Source organism: Manis javanica, chromosome 18 (assembly GCF_040802235.1).
Source record: "Manis javanica isolate MJ-LG chromosome 18, MJ_LKY, whole genome shotgun sequence".
In the NCBI taxonomy this organism is placed as follows: domain Eukaryota; kingdom Metazoa; phylum Chordata; class Mammalia; order Pholidota; family Manidae; genus Manis; species Manis javanica.
Window position 1 is genome coordinate 3,483,677 of NC_133173.1, and position 20,416 is coordinate 3,504,092.

Below are 20,416 nucleotides of genomic sequence, written 5' to 3' on the forward strand. Positions count from 1 at the left end.
TTGTGGCTCTGTGCTTGTTTTCTAGTATGCTGTTCTCTTCCTGCTGGGTTTATTTGTGCTGGTCCATCGTGAGTAAGAAGCCCTCCTTGCTGGCCCTGGAAGATGCCATGCTTTCTGTTACTGGCGTGTGGTTGGTGGACTGGAGAACGCACATGTTGGCACTTCTCGGTGGCCCTGGTTCGCATTAGTTTATGTTCCCACACCAGAGTGCGTGTGGGTGTGCGTGGGCACTGTATGGCGTGGACTCAAGGGGACTTTCAGTCACAGGATTTCATATGTTGTCATGATCACACTTTCACATTTTTGTACAACAGTGGATTTTTTTATATTAAAAGATTGAGCCAAAGCCCCCAGTGTTTGTATTTTGAAGCCAAGCTTCACTTCTAAAGTGCCTACAGAGTTCTGTAAACAAAAATGAGCTCTGCGCAAGCTTGAAACTGTCATTCCTCCTTCTAAGGGGAGTGGCATATACTGAGGTGGTCATCAGTCTTAACTTTTCAAAATTTTAAATAAAAGACTTTGCATATTGAACCCCTTATCCCTGACTTGTGTTTGTCGGGAAAGCTTCTGAAATCTGCCTCCCAGTGCTCGTTCTTAGCACCCCTTGGGGCATAAAGAAAGGCTGTGATGTGAACAGTCCTTCAGCCGAGAAGGTTGTCCTAAACAACTGTTTGTTTGTTTTGTTTTTGTTTTTGTGACGCAAAAGTAGCCGTCAACGTTGACATTGATAGGAAATCCCTTAGTCGTGAAGTTGATTCTTCAGCAGGGCGCGACTCGGGTGTGCATGAACCCCACTAGTGTTGCTGAGAGGTTCAGAAAACCTCATTTTGCTGTACAGACTCACAACCTTTTCCAAGCTTGAGACACCCTCGGCCCCTTCTGTGGGATGGCAGTGTGCCGTAACGCCTGGAGGCCTCCCGAGGCAGGTGCTGGATGGCAAGCAAGCCACTGGTTTTCTTTAAACTCTAGTTTGGCTAAACCTGTTCTCATAGGTGCCTGGCTTTGCTTTTCTCTAACGCAGACTTAAGGAAGCGAGGTTTGAAGTAGTGAATGCAAAGCCCAGTTATGTTTTTTTTTTCTTTGAAATTGAGGCAGTTATGGAAATAGAAAGTGTAGGATGCGCCAATGTGTTTCAAACACAAAACACTCTTAAATCTTTCTGTTCTTTTCAAGTATTAATGTGAAACCTCAGAGTCAGCAAATATTTGGTGTTGGGCTAAGTGAATGGTCTCTACTAGTTGAGCTGGGATGGAAGTGAGTCCGTACTGTAACGCTGATGCAGCGAGAGCAGGGACAGCCTTCTGCAGCCCCCGCTCTAATAGTGCCGTCCAAAGTCCATGAGCTGGGCCCCAGCCTCCAGACCTTGGATATGGACTCTTAGTGGTCTCGGCAGGGGATGAAAGTTGACAAGTCACTGCTAACAAGTGCATTTTGAACCTGTCTTTGAGGCTTACGTGGTACTTGGAATTTTCTGAGCCAAGGGGAATGCTGAAATAGCTCCCTGTTTATGGAATGGCAGAAAATTGCTACTTACTCATTTTTTCCCCTTCTAGTTAACCGCTCAGTCTAGTCAGTGCCTGGCTCTGCTCTGTCCTGACCTTCTTGGGACTGCTCAGGGCGAGAGGAGTTCACTTTGCTGGCCAAGGTTGGCATCCTCGGGCTCTCTACCCTCGCGGCCTGAGTGTGAACACGCTCGTCCTTGTATCTTCAGCCATCCAGACTTCTCCTCCTCGCACACTTACTGGGAAGAAGACATTAATATTTTCCTCACTACCATATTTTCACAACCAGTTCTGTGAAATTGTTTTTCCTCCTTTGCTGGGTGTGCTAGTTGGAAACAGCAGCTAAATTTCTCTGAAAAGTAATCATATCATTTAAAAATATTTGAATCACTCTATTAGCCAAAAATAAAAAGATTATTTATGGGAAGAGGTATTATGTTCCAAGTTTTTATATTGTCTAGTTTAGTAAAAAAAACATAAGACTTAATACTGGGAGATTTTATTAGCAAATAGAATGTATATTAAAAGCTCTGTGAAAATAGAAGAATTGCCAGAGATGTTTAATTTGATGTTTTAATGGAATTATAAGCTCCTCGACATTTGGCAGAGCAAGTGGGAAGTTGGGAAGGCTTAACTGTTGTGGGTGAAGGGGAATCGCAGAGAATGAGAATTGGTAACACTTCACATGAGGATTTGATAATGGGACTCTCGGCATCCACTCCCATTACTCCAGCTACTGAGTCCCCACAACTTACTTCCAAACGCCTGGCCTCAGTTCTAGTCCCCTGTCTCTCTGCTCCCACTGGGCACTCCATGGATGGTCCCATCTTTAAACTTAAGCTCACAGCAATTTCTCCAAGCTTCCCTTCCAATTTTCTTTGAAGGTTTATTCACCTAGATTTTTCGGTTTCCCACCATATTGAGTCACTTGCAAGTCCTGCATTTACCCCCTACCATTCCATTCTCATTCCATCGCCCAAATCCACATACATATTCAATGGATTCCTGTGGCTTGAATGACTGTGTATCTCCATTGTCCTGCAACATGCCAGTCTGTGCCTATTTTAGATCATTTCTACCTGTTGATTAATTTCAATCCCCCTTTTACTCTGAAGAAGTGTCTCTTTTTGGACCATACATTCTGTGTTCAGCCTGCATACTAAGCATCCGTGTGCTGCACTGCTGTGTTTAGTTAAATTATCTCAGACTCTCGTTTCTACTTGTCTGAGTCTCATTTGCTTTACAAGTAATTGTTCAAATTCAGAGTAATTGTTCTTCCTCTGTCACTCAGTGCTGGCAACCTCGTGCTGTTGTGTGAGTTCATGAACGTGGCCTCAAGTTCCTCCATCGGATTCTAAGCTCCCCCACTGCAGGCACCCCATTTTATAGACACTGTCCTCTGTTTTCCAGAAACGTCCAGCAGCATATACTAAATATTCAGTGTAATCATGCATTGGAACCAGAGGCAGGGTAGCATTATGGAGGAGCTTTTATTCAGGGGCCGAGCATATGAATCACTAGTGATCTGTGCTCTCCTGTTGCTCAGTGAGTGCATTATCTTGGTCTTGCCCAAGTTGGATCTGGAAACTTTCTCCACGGTTGCATTCAAACAGCATGTTCCCTTTCTGGGATGTTTAATGTTAATTCTGCTTTCTTCTTGTGTGTTTGTGTCCTTGGGCTCTTCGTGTGTCCTCTTCCTTGGTGGGAGAAGTGTTGGCATTTTTCACTCAAGGAGTCACTTCTCAGAGAGCCTAGGCTTGGACTAAAGATTCTGTTATCCTTGAGTTCATTTTCTGATCATTTGAATGAGTATGTTACCAAATCTAAATAACCCCTAAGAACATGGCGTGGGGTATCTCAGCACCTGAGGGTCCTCTTAGGACACTTACTAGCCTGTTGAGCTTCAGGAATGAACCAGCTGATTGCCGCTGGCTGAACGGATTGTCCGCCGTCCTCAGGGTACTCCTTCCGTCAGGATGGCCTGTTCAGGCTGGTTTCTGGCCAGGGAGATCTTTGCCACTGTTCTCCCTTACAAGAACTGTAATACCAGATACTCTTTTAGAAATAAAACAATAAATATGACCCTTCACACACAGCTGTGGTGCATCTGGTTGCAGAAAGAATTCTGTGTAACCAAGAAGTGTTAAACACTGAAGTATGCAGGGGTATCCAAAAAATAGTGAAGACATTGCTTTTCAAGTGCCGTGTAGCCCTCAGGAATTTTTCCAGCCTTAGCTCTCAGTAGACCCCACATTCTTGTACCCTTGACATTGGTCTCACTGTACGGCCATGCCGTCTTCGCTTACATTGGTCGCTCTGTCTGCAGTGCTGGCTCACTTTTCTGCCTGCTAAAAGCTTTCTCATTCAGCAGGCATTCATTGAGCATCTCCTCTGTGCCAGATTTCGGGCCACGCCCTAGAGAACACCGATGAATGAGTAAGGCAAGGTCCCTCCTCTGCCGGAAACTCAGTGCCTTAACAGGGGCAACATGTAAACAAATTTTTCCACATAGGATCATAAATGCAACAATAGAGATGCCTGGGGAACTCAAAAGGGGAGTGTTTTTTATTTTCAGTGAAGCTGTAGAATGTATAGTGCTTCCTGCTCGGTGCTCCCCAGGGCTTTGTTCTCGCTCCCCTGTAACATTGCCCTTGCAGTGCTGTGTCGTGTGTGCCCCTGTCACTGAGCAGCTCCTTGAAGGCTTGGAGACTCCTGTGTCCTAGTCACAGCGCTTTGCACATGTTAGATTGATTTATGCCCTGCTTTGTTCTAAAAAGGATTTGAGTGGCTCATAAAGGTACCTAGTATTATGTGATAAGATACAAAATATTTGAAAAATTTGGCATTGAAATGAGTGTGGGAGGAGAAAAGGATGAAATCAGAGGTAACGTTAGTACCTTCAAGACACATCAAAAGATTCTGTTGTTTGCTGGAGATCCATAGTAGTGGTTCTTAACTTTTTAGGGGCTAATATAAGAAGGGAAATAACCACTTCTATGCTTTATGGAATGGGCATAAAAGGGGAATTAAAAATTTTAAAGATTAAAGGACTAAGTTTCTGGAACCTCACTGCAAGGGTACTGTGTGGTGGTACGCAATAATCTTGATGTAAATTACGCTGAAGATTTTCATAGAGCTGTCCTAGAGAATATATATTCTTTTAGTGCAGGTATAATTTGGCAACCTCTGCAGAGAACCACTTTAAAAAACACCACCTACTCCTCTACTCAGCCAGGAGCCTCCAGTTGGCTGTCCTGTAGAGCAGTGTTCCTTAATCTTTTTTTTATTATTATTAAGGTATCATTGATAAACAATGTTATAAAGGTTTCACATGAGCAACATTGTGGTTACTGCATTCAAACATGGTATCAAGTCCCCACACACACCCCTTTGCAGTCACTGTCCATCAGTGTAGTAAGATGCTGTACGGTCTCTACTTGTCTTCTCTGTGCTGTACTGCCTTCCCTGTGACCTACCTGCATTATGTGTGCCAATCATAATGCCCCTTAATCCCCTTCTCCCTCCCCACCCCGTCCCCTTTGGTAACCACTAGTCCCTTCTTGGAGTCTGTGTGTCTGCTGCTGTTTTGTTCCTTCATTGTTATACTCCACAAATGAGTTAAATTCTTTGGTACTTGTCTTTCTCTGCCTGGCTTATTTAATGGAGCGTGATACCCTCTAGCTCCATCCATGTTGTTGCAAATGGTAGGATTTGTTTCTTTCTTCTGGCTGAATAATATTCCATTGTGTATATGTACCACATCTTCTTTATTCATCTGCTGATGGACACTTAGGTTGCTTCCATGTCTTGACTATTGTAAATAGTGCTGTGATAAACATAGAGGTGCATATGTCTTTTTGAATCTGGGATCTTGTATTCTTCAGGTAAAGTCCTGGGAGTGGAATTCCTGGGTCAAATGGCATTTCTATTTTTAGTTTTTTGAGGAACCTCCATATTGCTTGCCACATGGTTGAACTAATTTACATTCTCACCAACAGTGTAGGAGGGTTCCCCTTTCTCTGCACACTCGCCAGCATTTGTTGTTCCTTGTCTTTTGGATATTGGCCATCCTAACCACTGTGAAGTGATATCTCATTGTGGCTTTAATTTGCATTTCCCTGATAATTAGCGATGTGGAGCATCTTTTCATGTGCCTGTTGGTCATCTGAATTTCTTCTTTGGAGAAGTGTCTGTTTATATACTCTGCCCATTTTTCAATTGGGTTATTTATTTTTTGGGTGTTGAGGCATGTGAGTTCTTTATATATTTTGGATATTAACCCCTTATCAGATATGTCATTTATAAATATATTCTCCCATACTGTAGGATGCCTTTTTGTTCTACTGATGCTGTCCTTTGCTGTACAGAAGCTTTTTAGTTTGATGTAGTCCCACTTGTTCATTTCGCTTTTGTTTTCCTTGCCCAAGGAGATGTGTTCAGGAAAAAGTTGCTCATGTTAATATGCGAGATTTTTGCCTATGTTTTCTTCTAGGAGTTTTATGCTTTCATGACTTACATTCAGATCTTTGATCCATTTTGAGTTTACTTTTGTGTATGAGATTAGACAGTAATCCAGTTTCATTCTCTTACATGTAGCTGTCCAGTTTTGCCAACACCAGCTGTTGAAGAGGCTGTCATTTCCCCATTGTATGTCCATGGCTTCTTTATCGTATATTGACTATACATGTTTAGGTTTATATCTGGGCTCTCTAGTCTGTTCCATTGGTCTATGGTTCTGTTCTTGTGCCAGTACCAAATTATCTTGATTAGTAGAGCCTGAAGTTGGGGAATGTAATCCCCCCAGCTTTATTCCTCCTTTTCAGGATTGCTTTGGCTATTCAGGGTCTTTGTGGTTCCATATGAATTTTAGAACTATTTGCTCTAGTTCATTGAAGAATGCTATTGGTATTTTCATAGGGATTGCATTGAATCTATAGATTGCTTTAGGCAGAATGGCCATTTTGACAATATTAATTCTTCCTGTCCATGAGCATGGGATGTGTTTCCATTTACTGGTATCTTCTTTAATTTCTCTCATGAGTATCTTGTAGTCTTCAAAGTATAGGTCTTTCACTTCCTTGGTTAGGTTTATTCCTAGGTATTTTATTCTTTTTGATGCAATTGTGAATGGAATTGTTTTTCTGATTTCTCTTTCTGCTAGTTCATCATTAGTGTATAGGAATACAACAGATTTCTGTGTATATATTATGGATCTTGCAACTTTGCTGAATTCAGATACTAGATCTAGTAGTTTTGGAGTGGATTCTTTAGGGTTTTTTATGTATAATATCATGTCATCTGCAAACAGTGACAGTTTAACTTCTTCCTTACCGGTTTGGATGCCTTTTATTTCTTTGTGTTGTCTGACTGCCATGGCTAGGACCTCCAGAACTATGCTGAATAAAAGTAGGGAGAGTGGGCATCCTTGTCTTGTTCCCAATCTTAAAGGAAAAGCTTTCAGCTTCTCGCTCTTAAGTATGATGGTGGCTGTGGGTTTGTCACATATGGCCTTTATTATGTTGAGGTACTTGCCCTCTATGCCTGTTTTGTTGAGAGTTTTTATCATGAATGGATGTTCAATTTTCTTGAATGCTTTTTCAACATCTATGGAGATAATCATGTGGTTTTTGTCCTTCTTTTTGTTGATGTGGTGGATGACGTTGATGAATTTTTGATATTGTACCATCCTTGCATCCCTGGAATAAATCCTACTTGATCATGATGGATGATCTTTTTGATATATTTTTGAATTTGGTTTGCTAATATTTTGTAGAGTACTTTTGCATCTATGTTCATCAGGGATATTGGTTTGTAATTTTCTTTTTTGTGGTGTCTTTGCCTGGTTTTGGTATTAGAGTGATGCTGACCTCATAGAATGAGTTTGGAAGTATTCCCTCCTCTTCTACCTTTTGGAAAACTTTAAGGAGGATGGGTATTAGGTCTTCACTGAATGTTTGATAAAATTCAGTGGTGACGCCATCTGGTCCAGGGCTTTAGTTCTTAGGTAGTCTTTTGATTACCAGTTCAATTTTGTTGGTGGTAATTGGTCTGTTCAGATTTTTTGTTTCTTCCTAGGTCAGCCTTGGAAGGTTGTATTTTTCTAGAAAGTTGTCCATTTCTTCTAGGTTATTTGGTTTGTTAGCATATAATTTTTTGTAGTGTTCTCTAATAATTCTTTGTATTTCTGTTGTGTCCATAGTGATTTTTCCTTCTCATTTCTGATTCTGTTGATGTGTGTAGACTCTCTTTTTTTCTTGATAAGTCTGGCTAGGGGTTTATCTATTTTGTTTTTCTCAAAGAACCAGCTCCTGCTTTCATTGGTTCTTTCTATTGTTTTATTATTCTTGACTTTATTTATTTCTGCTCTAGTCTTTATTATGTCCCTCTTACTAATTTGGGCCTCATTTGTTCTTCTTTTCTTAGTTTCGTTAATTGTGAGTTTAGACTGTTTGTATGGGATTGTTCTTTCCTGAGGTAGGTTTGTATTGCAATATACTTTCCCCTTAGCACTGCCTTTGCTGTGTCCCACAGATTTTGTGGTATTGAATTATTATTACCATTTGTCTCCATGTATTGGTTGATCTCTGTTTTTATTTGGTCATTGATCCATTGATTATTTAGGAGCATGTTAAGCCTCCATGTGTTTGTAGGCTTTTTGGGTTTTTTTGCATAATTTATTTCTAGTTTCATACCTCTGTGCTCTGAGAAGCTGGTTGGTACAATTTCAATCCTTCTGAATTTACTGAGGCTCTTTTTGTGTTCTAGTATGTGTTCTATTCTGGAAAATGTTCTGTGTGCACTTGAGAAGAATATGTACCCTGCTGCTTTTGGGTGCAGTGTTCTGTAGGTGTCTGTTAGGTCCATCTGTTCTAGTGTGTTGTTCAGTGCCTCTGTCTCCTTACTTAATTTCTGTCTGGTTGATTTGTCCTTTGGAGTCAGTGGTGTTTTGAAGTCTCCTAAAATGAACGCATTGCATTCTGTTTCCCCCTTTAATTCTGTTACTATTTGTTTCACATAATTAGGTGCTTCTGTGTTGGGTGCATAGATATTTATAATGGTTATATCCTCTTGTTGGACTGACCCCTTTATCATTATATAATGTCCTTTGTATCTTGTTACTTTGTTTTGAAGTCTTTTTTGCCTGATACAAGTACTGCAACTCCTGCTTTTTTCTCCCTATTATTTGTATGGAATATCTTTTTCCATCCCTTCACTTTTAGTTTGTGTATGTCTTTGGGTTTGAAGTGAGTCTTTTGTAGGCAAGATGGGTCTTGTTTTTTATCCATTCAGAACTCTGTGTCTTTTGATTGGTGCGTTCAGTCATTTATATTTTGTGTAATTATGAATAGATATGTACTTACTGCCATTGCTGGCTTTAGATTCATGGTTACCAAAGGTTCAAGGGTAGCTTCTTTACTATGTAACAATCTAACTTAACTCACTTATTATGCTATTTCAAGTACAATCTAAAGGTTCTTTTTTTTTTCTCTTCCTTCTTTTTCTTCCTCCTCCCCTCTTTATATATTAGGTGTTATATTCTGTGCTCTTTGTGTATCCCTTGACTGACTTTGTGGGTAATTGAATTTAATTTTGCATCTGCTTAGTAATTAATTGGTCTACTTCCTTTACTGTGGTTTTGTTTTCTCTGGTGACAGCTATTTAGCCTCAGGAACACTTCCATCTAGAGCAGTTGCTCCAAAATACACTGTAGAGACAGTTGGTGTGAGGTAAATTCCCTCAACTTTTGCTTATCTAGCAATTGTTGATTCCCTGCCAGGTAGAGTATTCTTGATTCAAGGCCTTTCTGTTTCATTGCCTTTAATGTATCATGCCACTCCCTTCTGGCCTGTGAGGTCTCTGTTGAGAAATCTGATGATAGCCTGATGGGTTTTCCTTTGTATGTGATCTTTTTTCTCTCTCTGGCTGCTTTTACTACTCTGTCCTTGTCCTTGATCTTTGCCTTTTTAATTATTATATGTCTTGGTGTTGTCCTCCTTGGGTCCCTTGTGTTGGGAGATCTGTGTACTTCCAAGGCCTGAAAGACTATTTCCTTCCCCAGGTTGGGGAACTTTTCAGCAATTATTTCCTCAAAGAGACATTCTAGAGCCAGGGGGTGGGCACGGGCGCGGGCATGGGGCTCATTGCTGAGCAGCTGAGCACATTCATTCTTCCTCTGCCAGTAGCGGTTCTGAAAGGCCGGTGGGGATACTCGGCGGGGCGGCGGCAGTGCCAACTTTCCCACCACCTGAATGGGAGCAGAGGTACCCCTCGAGGCAGGATATTTCTTCAATGGGAAAAATGTAGTGGCACAAAACATCTCAAGTGCAAGCAAAACAAGGATTACAGAAAAGTTTTGAGGAACCTAAACTGAATATGATTGAGGAACATACTGGAACTGTATCAGGTATTTTACAGATTGAACAAGAGGATATATTAGAATGGGGAGCCTCAGAAGCAAATTTAAGCCTCAGGAAACATTGGAGCCAGCAGATGAATCAGCCATGCAGATGAGTCACGTAAACCTTTGGAAGATGAACAGCCCAAAGGTGATTCAAAAGCAGCCAAACGGGTATCTTTAAAGTTCCCTGCATCTTAGCCTGGCTCCTGATGACCTTGTGTATGAATTCATGCAGTTGCCTCCTGGCTTTTCTTCATTTCTTAAGCCCTACAGGTTCCTCCTGCATGACACTAGCACAGTGATCTGGGAATAATAGGCAATAAGAAAGATCCACAAATAATAGTTGACGAGAGAAAATCCATCACTGTTGTCAGGGAGAAGAGACTTAGCCTGTGCTGGTGACCATCCAAAGTCACGTCGTCCCTCTAAAGCATGCGCTTGGGGTATGAAGTAAAGCTTGCAAGGTTAGGTGAACCCAATCACTGTCACCTACTTCAGGTGCAATCATCAGAATTGTTGCAAATGAGAGGAAAAGAAGTTAAGTGAACACAAAAAGTAAATTAGGGATTCTACAACAGATAAAGTCGCCCAAATCCCTGTGGGATCAAAAACTTCCTAAAAAAAGCATTCCACAAGACTCCTCTACTTCTGCCCTGCACGATCTATGCACCACTGTCCTGACCTGTGAGCTGCCCATTGACTTGCACCTGGCTTCTTGAGTGTATCATACAGCAGACAAAAAAAGACCACAATACTCTACTTGGAATATTTGGAACCTCTTCCTAGGTGATCCCTGCACAGATGAAGAGCAAAGACTTAGAACTGAGATCCTGAGTCTTGAGCCAGGGTTTGAGCCTTCCTAACTGTGATTGTGACCTAAAAAATAGGTTGTGAAATCAATTTAGTGACTTGCTATGACTACTTAAAAAAAAAGATGTCTGGAATAGAATACCCTATTGCATGTGATCTTTGGAAGAAGAGTTGTCAACTGATTTTGGATGAGTTTATTCATCTTTTAGCAAGAAATTCCTGGTTCTGGGTCCCTATAGCATAAAGTGATGCAGTGTGCCCAGTACAACAGAGGATGAGTGAGACAGAAACTTTATTTTAAAATTCCTATGTTGAACCAATTAACCTGGCAACTCCAAATTCTGCTTTCGCTAATTACTCTGTTGGTAGATGGGAAATGTGATCAAGTGTGTGGAATACTTGAAGTATATTTCACTAGGAGTAAATGTGGCAAAAACTCAGTGTCACCTTAAAAAAAAGACATTCTATCCCTTCTTTCTCTTTTTCTTCTGTTACCCCTATAATGCAAATACTGTTCCATTTGGAGTGGTCGCATTTTTCTCTTAATATTATTTTATTTCTAGAGATCCTCTTTTCTCTCTGTGCCTCAGCTTCTTTGTATTCCTGTTCTCTAATTTCTATTTCATTTAACATCTCATCTACCTCACCTAATCTGCTTTTAAATCCCTCCATATATGTCTCATTTCACGTACTGTATGTTTCAAAGTTTCTATCTCTTGTGAAGTCCTCCCTGAGGTCCTGAAGATTTTTCTGTAGCTCTGTGAGCATGTTTATGATTTTTATTTTGAAATCTTTTTCAGGAAGATTGGTGATTTCAGTTTCACTTAGCCCTCTTTTTGGTGTTTGAGGGATTTTGCTTTGCACCATGGTCTTTGGCCATTTTATTCCTAATGATTGCTATGAAATAATAATTTTGTGTTGGCGGCGCCCTCTAGTGCCCAGAAGCTCTACTCTCTGTAGCTAACTGGCCCCTAGAGGGATGTTGGGGGTCGCAGTTGCATGGCCCCAGTGCCTGCCAGAAGGAAAGAGCACTTTCCTGCTTCCCAGCCTTAGTGCCCACCTCCAGTGCCAGGGCCAGTGGGCTGAGTGTGCAAGGAGGAGTCCTTGTGCTGCCCTAGGTCGGGCTGCCCTCCAGCTAGCCTTGTGCAATGGTGGGGGCAGCAGGTTTGCGAACCAGTACGAGCCGGGAGGAAGGAGCAGCAGGTTGCATGTAGCACTGGGGGGGGTCTCGGTACTGCATTGCCAGCTAGGGGGCTGCAATCTCAGTCTGTCCTAGCATCCACCTGTCTGCTTTCCAACCCCTCTAATCTCTAGAGCACCATGTAATGTAGGTTTGTGCTTCCAGAGTGGATCTCCAGGGGTGGGTATTTAGCAGTCCCAGGCTTCTACTCATTCCCCACTCCATTTCTCTTCCTCCCACCGGTGAGCTGGGGTCGGGGGAGGGCTTGGGTCCTCCCGGATCACGGGTTTGCTACTTCACCCTTCTCCATGAGGTCTTCTCTTTTCACCAGATGTAGGCTGTCTGTTGTAGTCTTCTTCCCAGTAGCTCTTTGAGGATTAATTATATTTGCTGTATTTTCATGTTATATGTAATTTTGGGAGGAGGTTTCTGCTTCACTTCTCATGCCGCTATCTTGTTTAATCATGTTTCTTAATCTTTTGAAACTCATGGCCTCTTACAAGACACATAAAAATCTCATACCTCTTCTCTGTTCTGATGAACTCTCCCCCCTCAGGTGTATTACATCCATCCTCTTTCCCTCACCAGCCAGTAGTATTTTATCTTGCTTTTTCTTAAGTTTGTATTATAAAAACAATAGTCATTCCTCTGGTACATACAGTTATGATACTGAATATGACTTTCAAACTATAAGTCTTTGTCTCTCAATCTTAGGAATTTCTAGAATGCTACCTACTCTCGATTCAGAATCATTTCTCTAGAACCCTTATTTTATTTGGCCAGTACACTGGTTTCCAGCTTTAATTCAAGAAGTCAAAAGACTTTGTACCCAGGATTTGTGTCAGGCATGTTAAGTTAATCAACTAATATGAAGGTTTGATCAAAGCCCTCAGCCTGACAACTTATTTAAGTGAAAAGAGAGAGAGGAGGCTGGAGAGAACTGGTTTCTTGGCATTGGCCAGAAGTTGAGGTAAGTATGCTAGCATTTTAGTTTACCATACAGTTAGTTCATGGTGCAAGAGGCATTTTGTTGACTGTTGTGTCAACACCATGGCCTCAGTTGCTGTCCAGAAAACCTTTTTTCCCTATAATAGGCTTAGGTTTATAGAAGGCTTTGCTTTTCCCAGGATCCAGCTAATAATATTGAGTACTTAGAATTTACTATGTACTCTGATAAGTGCTTCTGAATTTATAACACATTTTTTATTTTCTCTCATTTATTCCTCAAAATAAACTCCATGTTATAAAAGAGAAACCGGAAGCTAAGAGATTTGCCCATGGAATCTCCCAGCCCGTGGATGGCAGAGCCAGGCCTCAGGGTCTGTTGCTTTCGGACATCATAGCCCAGTCGTTCTACTTCTATAAAGACTTTTGTTCAGAATAAACACAATTTCAAGGGCTTTGGGAGTCCTTTAGAGGCTCTAGGTTGTTCTGTGGATTTGCTCCAGTTAGTGAATCTCCTAGAAATAGTGAGATTCTCAGACGGATTTCCACACATTTAAGCCTCTGAAGCTTAAAGAGGACTTATTTCAGTTACTGGAATGTCCCCTGGAGTACCTGACTGTGACTCCCAAATAAGACCGATGGTAGGTCCAGGGCTTCTTCATTTCTTAGATTTTCATTACCTTTCTAGCCTCTCTTGAGGTTGTCATCATTCTCATTCGATGTAGGTATTTTCTCTTTTTGAATATAGTCTTTACAAGAAAAGATGTTGTATTTTGGCAATCTCAGTTTCTGAAATATTTCCTTATTAATGGTTAATGTTCAGATTTTCAGGCTGATCCCTATGTATTCCCTCTGACTTTCCTAAATCATAGACCCTTGATTCTCCCTTCCCCCTCTCTTAGAGAGCCTGCCCTTTCCTGACTCCACAGCCCCTTCCCCATTCTGGAGCTGAAGAGCAGGACCCGAGCTATCCGGATGTCTCCCCTCAGGCCCCACAGTCTGTGCTCAGAGGTTTGCCAGGAGAGTCATTTCACACCTTTCTGTTCTGAGCAGCTCAGCATCTGTTGTCAGTCCTTTTCACTAGACTCAGTTACATCTGATTTAAACTTTAGCTTTTTGCTTTCTCTGTTGTCCTCTGTACCTTTCATGTGTTTGAGGTCCATGCTCTGGTTTTCTCCATTTCTTTAGTTTCTCTGCAACTAACTTGGCTTTGCACTTGAGTTAGTTATCTATAAAATGGGCATAATACTAGCTTTCTACATATAGTGTCGGTGATGAAAGGAGCATGTATGAAGTGCTTTTAGGAAACAATGGAGATGCCCTTATGAGAAGGTGATTCCAATTTAATGAAAATAGAGCAAACAACAATACATGTTTTTTACTTCTGGCAGTCTTTGATTAAAAACCATGATGTAGTTTAAATGTTTTGTTGGTGTCAGTCATGACAGGATTTGCTGTGTATCTCACCCTGTGATCATCTTTTGGGTTGTCCCGTGAATCCTCTGTGTTCTCTGTGGATGTCCTCGGATGCCGTAGAAACCCAGGAAGGGTCCAGAGTGGACGCTGAGAGCGTCGCCATGCACCTCCGTGTGGCTCACTGTCAGCCTTCCCTCGTCATTGCAGCGGACGTGGGGAACAGCAACAGTCCGTGGTTGAGGCCCTTGTTCTAAACTCTGAGCCCAGCCCCCCCGGGGCATCCTGCTCAGACACGCTGTCTTGGGCAAGTCACCCTCTCTGCTTGGGCCTATGGCTTTCTGTTCCTGGGACAGTGTTTGTAGCTGGCTGTGGAGCCACTGCCCCGCTTTCTCCAGGCTCCTCGTAGGCCTTCCTTCCTGTGCTCTGCTGACACATAAAATGATCCTAGGGGCATGTGGGCTCAGTCTTGGAGCTGTGAGCCCAGGCTTGTCAGAGGAGGAGCCTCAGTGTAAACGAACTTGTCAGAGCAGAGCCCAGGGTTCCTGGGGCACCTTCAGTAGAGGTGAGGTCTAAATAAAGTGCCTGCTCCCTCTCCCCTCTGAGAAATCCAAACCAACTTGGTGTTTAAACTTAAAGTGGTAAAATGGGAGTGGGTGTGGTTTAGGGAAAGCAGCATGTGCTCTGTACGGTTTTGTGGTCCGAACAGCCCCAAAGTCTGATTCCAGTGTGACATGTGGGCAAGTGACTCCACCTCTGAGCCTGTTTTCAATTATAAAACGAGGAGGGATAAACCTACCAGATAAGGTTCCGACAAGCATTTAAGTGGGGCAGCACTCAAGACCAGCTGCTAGTGTTCCTAATTCCTGCATCATTGGGCCGGAGAGGGTAGGATGAGTGTGCGATGGATGCAGAGGAGAGGGAAGGGGCACAAAAGGAATGGTTATTATGGGAAGGTGGTAAGAGATGTGTCTGTGCACCATGGCTAAGCAGTGACAGGAATGCAGAGCGGCGTGAATGCCAGGGTGGGGGAGGAGAAGCAAGGAGACTGGGACAAAGCCAGGGCCAGAAATGGAGTATCCCTGTCTTTTGTGTCATGCTCCGGAGAGCTCAGCATGACAGCTGCTCATACACGCTCCCCCTTTTAATGTGGCGATCCCTGAAGCTTAGCCGGGCCTGCTGAGCTGGATACAGAGCAAGAGTAATAATGGCAAGTACCATTGTCGAGCCGGCCTGGGAAGCAGGTTCTGGCACTGCCGGGAAGACTGAGTCCCAGGGTTGGTTTGTACCTTGCCCCTCTAGCGTGTGCCCCATTCTGGACTGTCTTCGGTGCAGTGGTAAAGTCCTTTGGGAGCAGGGAATTACGTTCTCCCCTCCTCCTGCGCCCAGCATACTGCTCTGAACATTGGTGTTTGGTAAACATTTTAGCAGACATAAATGTATTACTCTGGAGCACAGCATCTTCCCCTACTCATTAAGTGATGCCGCTGATGCAGGTTCTTCCCAAGACAGGCCTGGACAGCTCCTTGGGGAGAGGAGAGGGCAGTCCATAGGACTGCTGCCAACTGCCACGGAGTAAGTGCTAAAACTTGTAAAATTATTAAAAACAGGGCAGTGTGCCTAGTCCCACTTAATAGAAGAAAAAGGCTCAGTGAGGTCACAAGCTTATATATGGACTCCTGGTCCAGTGCCCGCCCCGCTCTGACCCAGAGATCCGGCTCCTCCCGCCTGACAGACCAGGCTCTCCCTCGCGGAGCGCCCATCCGGCCGTCATCCCGCATCCCCACCCCGGCCCCGCTGCGGTCTCCGAGGTCGCTGGTGAGTGCCGGCGGAGGAGGGCGGTCAGGTTCCCCAGGGGGCAGCGCCTGCCACGCATCCCGTGGAGCTGCTCCGCTGCCTGGCGCTTGGCTCACACGGAGAACCAGGGGGCCCGGCGTGGACCCCGGGCCAGGTGGTCAGCCTGAAGGAGGTGGCCTTGGGCCGGACACCCTGGGGAGCGGGCGTCCACGTGGAGGAGTGGGGGCGGGGCGGGGGCGGGCTCCGGGGCGGGCCCCGCTCTCAGGGCGCGGGTTTAAAAGGAGGGAAGGCGGGCGCCCGAGACTCAGCCGCTGCGGAGTGTGGGGTCGGCAGCCGCCTGGGCACAGCCATGACCCTGCGGGCGGAGGGCGCGCGGCTGCTCGGCGGCCTCCTGCTCTTCGCTTTGCTGGCCGCCGGCACCGCCTCACCCGGCTTGGACCTCCAGGAGTCCCGCGGCCGGGCCGGCAAGATCCGCGTGCGCCCGCGGGGCAACCTCTGGGCCACCGGTAAGTCTTCGACCCTCTTCGGCCTGGCGTGGGTACAGCGCCGGCTGCCCCGGGTCTGCATCCGTGTAAGCAAAGTGCAGGCAGCAAGCGCCCTCCCCGCTCTGGCTCCGTTCGCCTTCGGCGGCTGCTCCTCGGCCACGGCCTCGCGGCTGCTGGGGACCCTGCAACTAGTCTAGTTTGTAGACGGGGAACTTGAGCCCCAGAGGGGTCAGTGACTTGGCTAAGGTCACTCGGCCAGTTCAACGCAGAGCTGAGGCTGCATCCTGGATCTGCCCGCCAGCCGGCACCCCTTCTTTTAGTCCAGATCCTCTTCTACCCCCCTGGTGCCATCCCTTTGCACCTCCGCCTTCCAGACCCCCTTCATTCTCCACTCCCGGCCCTTCCCCTTCCCTCTTCCAGGCGGGCAGCACAACGGGCAGGGGTCCTCGCTGGCCCTGGGCCATCCCCACCTTCCCCCGTCCGTGCCCTCCGCTCCGCCCTGCCCCGTTCAGGACAGGCCGAGGTCCCGCCTCACCACCACCCGCGGGTCTCTGTGGCTCCTCGGTGACGAAGCAGGAAGGTTTCGCATCTTTACACCAGAATTGACAGGTGGGAGAGATGAGAACCTTCCCACTGCGCTGGGTCCTTGCTCCCTGACTTCCTTATGCCTCGGCACCTCCGTTTTAGGTCACTTCATGGGCAAGAAGAGTCTGGAGGCCCCCAGCCCATCCCTCCTGGGGACAGTGCCCCAGATCTCCCCGAGGGCCCAGCGTCTACAGCGGAGTCACGACCTGCTTGGGATCCTCCGGCTGAAGAAGGCCGTGGGCCCGGGCCCCGGCGGCCCAGCACCGCACACCCAGGTGAGCCTCGCACCCGGACCGCCACCTCAAGCCCAGGAAAGCCCCAGCCAGGCTGCCCCGGGGTCCGGCACTTGGCTTAGGGGGTGGCTGCCCCGCCAGGCTGCAATGGGCCCCAGAAGCCAGGGACTCCAGGCACCCTTTGTGTCCCAGAGCTCAAAGGGAGGCTACTACGAAGCGACAAGTAGAGGAGGAAGCTCTCTTCACCCACTGCCCCGTCTCAAGGCCCAGCCTGGGATCAGCCAGTCTCCCGCGGCAGGACCTCCCCCCACCAGAGCCCCGGTCCACATGGACTCGCCCCGCCCCAGCTGCCCACCTGTGCTGTGCCCGGTGTGTGCTTGTGGGCTGAACGGGGACCCTGAAGCCCAGAGAGGGAAGAGACAGAGGAGAGTCAGTTTGCACCCAAGACGGTCTAGACCTTGCCCACCGTGCTGGGTGCTCTTCCCAGTCTCACCCGCCTCGGGGGCCAATCGCAGGGTTTCTCAACCTCAGCAATCGTTTTTGTTCTGTTTTGTTTTTTCAACCTCGGCTCTCTTGACAATCCGAGCTGGCTAATTCTTTGCTGTGGGGCCTGTCGTGGGCTTTGTAGGAGGTTTAGCGGCGTCCCTGGTCTCTACCCACTAAAGCACCTTCTGTCTCCGATTGTGACAACCAGAAATGCCCCCAGACATTGGCAGAGGTCCTCTGGTGAGGGGCAGGGAGAGAGCCCAAAGCACTCTTGTTGGAAACCACTAACCTCCGGGGCTCAGTGTCCCCAAGCTGGAGCCAAGCCAGCCTGCATCTCTGGTAGCAGCAGCTCCTCTGTCCCTGCTCCTGGCCTGGTATTTTGTTGCCATGTACAGAAGGCAGTGGGACGAGACAGGATGGGGTGAACTACTTAGTAACGGGGTGACCTAGGAAATGTCGTTTAATCTCTCAAAGCCTCATCTTCCCCATCCATAAATGGGAATAATAGCACCCATCTCTCATTACATGAAGCCCCTTATGTTACATGCTCAGCATGATGCCTGGCGCACAGAAAGCACTCAAGAAACAGGAACCCTTGCCAGTCCGAGAGCTCCCCGGCAGCACCTGTTGCTGGCTCACCTTCTGTCCCCTCCCCGGCTTACAGTGAGTGCATTTGAATGAAGGGAAGGACATTCCCGAAAGAAGGTCCACTCCCCGCTCCAGTCCACCCCCCTGACCCTCCTGATGACAGAACCGTCACCCCCAGGGACCTCAGATATAAGGGCCGGGGGCTTGGGCTGGCTGAGTGTAAAGGGAGATACCACCTCTGGGGCCACTGGTCTTGAAGGCCTGGAACATGCAGGTGAACTAGAGAATCTGAGGAGGCAGCACCTCACCCCAGGGAGTGGGGCTTTCAGAAGTGAGGTGGGGGTCAGTGCTGGGTGGGGGCTGGAAATGCTGACACTGGTCCAGGGCCAGGCACCCTACTTGGACTTTACTTCCATGATCTCCTTTGACTGTCATGGCTACTCAGCCTCAGCACCCTTGACAATCTGGGCTGTGAGGCTGGGGCCATTATTCTGAGAAAGCCGCTGCCCTGGCCCCTCCCAGGCTCTTCTGCAGGAAGGAAGGTGCTGGCGGCTGCCTCGGCTGCCAGCCTGCCATCGCCTGCCTGCCACTTAGGAATGGCAGGCTACCCCTGTCATTTGCCCCCTCTGCCCAGGTCAGTTCCTCTGTGTGTTCTCCTCCAGTACAGGAGGCTGCTGGTGCAAATGCTGCAGAAGTGATGCCATTAATGAGGAAGATACAACAACGAGGCTCTGACTGTGCCCACCCAGGGAAGGTGCTGCATGGGACCCTGGTAGGGGTCCCACCTGGATGTAAATCCTGGGCTCAGATCTCTGTTACTCCATTTCTGTGATTTGTGGTTGGGCGGCCAGGAGTATCACCAATGTGGACACAAATTATGTTCCTTCTGTATTTCTCACTTCCCTGCAGAAATTATGAATAAAAACCCTTCTCTTTACATAGAATGTCTGGTCCTTTCTTTCCAGCCATGATTTTTTTTTTAACTTAAGTATCATTGACTGTACTTACAACACAGGGTTCAACAGTTACCCATATTAAATCCTCACCCCCTCTAGTGCATAGTGCAGTTGTTGTCTATCAGCAGAAAGATGTTGCAGAATCACTGACTGTATTCTCCATGTACTACTGTCCTGTGACCAACTTACATTGTGATTGCAAATTATTGTGCCCCTTTATCCTCCACACCCTCCTCCACCACCCACCCCAGCCCTTCCCCCTCGCTAGCCACTAGTCACTTCTCAGTGTCTATGAGTCTACTACTGTTTTGTTCGTTCTGTTTTGCTTTGTTTTTATATTTCACAAATAAGTGAAATCATACAGTATCTGTCTTTCTCCACATTCCAGCCCAGTTTGAGGGAAGGGAGGGGGGCTGGACAAGAACACTCCATGGCACCAGCCTGGCACTGACTCATGCTCCAACTCATTAACTCTTTCTGCAAGCAGGTACCCAACTCATTAACTCATTCCATGCAGGTCTGTGCCAGGTGTGCGGTCTGCTCCCACCTCTGCCACCTACTGGCACAGGCAAGCCTCTCCTGCTTCCCCTCCTGTAATAGGGAGCAGCCCATACCAAGCCACAGAACTTTGCTCACCCCTTCTGTGGCCCTCATGCCAGGCTCTTGGGGAGGGTCTGGCGCACATGCAGGAGAGCTGAGCTGGGATCCAGACCTGGCTGACTGCCCGCCTGTGCCCTTCTCTGGCATTGGGTAGGGTGCCGGTGTTTGCAAATAAAAATAACCAGACACCCAGCTAAATTCAAGTTTTAGATGAATGATGAACACTTTTTTTGGATAAGATGTTCTAAATACTGCGTGGACATATTTATATGAAAAGATTATTTGTTGTTTATCTAAAATTTAAATTTTGCCGGGTGTCCTGCATTTTATCTGACCTTGATTGTAAGACTGGTGGGTGTTGAGGACAAAAATCACATGATCATCTCCATAGATGCCAAAAAAGCATTCAAGAAAATTGAACATCCATTCATGATAAAA

The 20,416-nt window shown here is 46.1% G+C and overlaps 2 protein-coding genes across 8 annotated transcripts in view; both read left to right on the top strand.

The window, feature by feature from the left end:
• Positions 1-346, top strand: part of SEC11A (SEC11 homolog A, signal peptidase complex subunit) — a 38,141-nt gene extending 37,795 nt beyond the window's left edge. The window contains exon 6 of the mRNA XM_017650745.3: positions 26-346. Within this exon, the coding sequence (XP_017506234.1) occupies positions 26-76 (51 nt within the window). The 3' untranslated portion in view covers positions 77-346. The remainder of the gene's footprint in view (positions 1-25) is intronic.
• NMB (neuromedin B) lies at positions 337-19,359 on the top strand. 7 transcript variants are annotated; one of them, XM_073227063.1, is made up of 6 exons: positions 337-16,066; positions 16,491-16,551; positions 16,951-17,139; positions 17,218-17,390; positions 18,387-18,497; positions 19,090-19,359. In XM_073227063.1, the coding sequence occupies exons 1-6, from the start codon at positions 15,920-15,922 to the stop codon at positions 19,252-19,254; spliced, it is 846 nt and encodes a 281-aa protein (XP_073083164.1). In that variant the 5' UTR covers positions 337-15,919; the 3' UTR covers positions 19,255-19,359. The 7 variants fall into 7 exon arrangements, with proteins under 7 accessions (XP_073083164.1, XP_036856586.2, XP_036856585.2 ...); XM_037000691.2 differs by lacking the exon at positions 18,387-18,497 and having other exon boundaries at positions 19,085-19,359; XM_037000690.2 differs by lacking the exon at positions 18,387-18,497.
• The last annotated feature ends 1,057 nt before the right edge of the window (positions 19,360-20,416 follow it).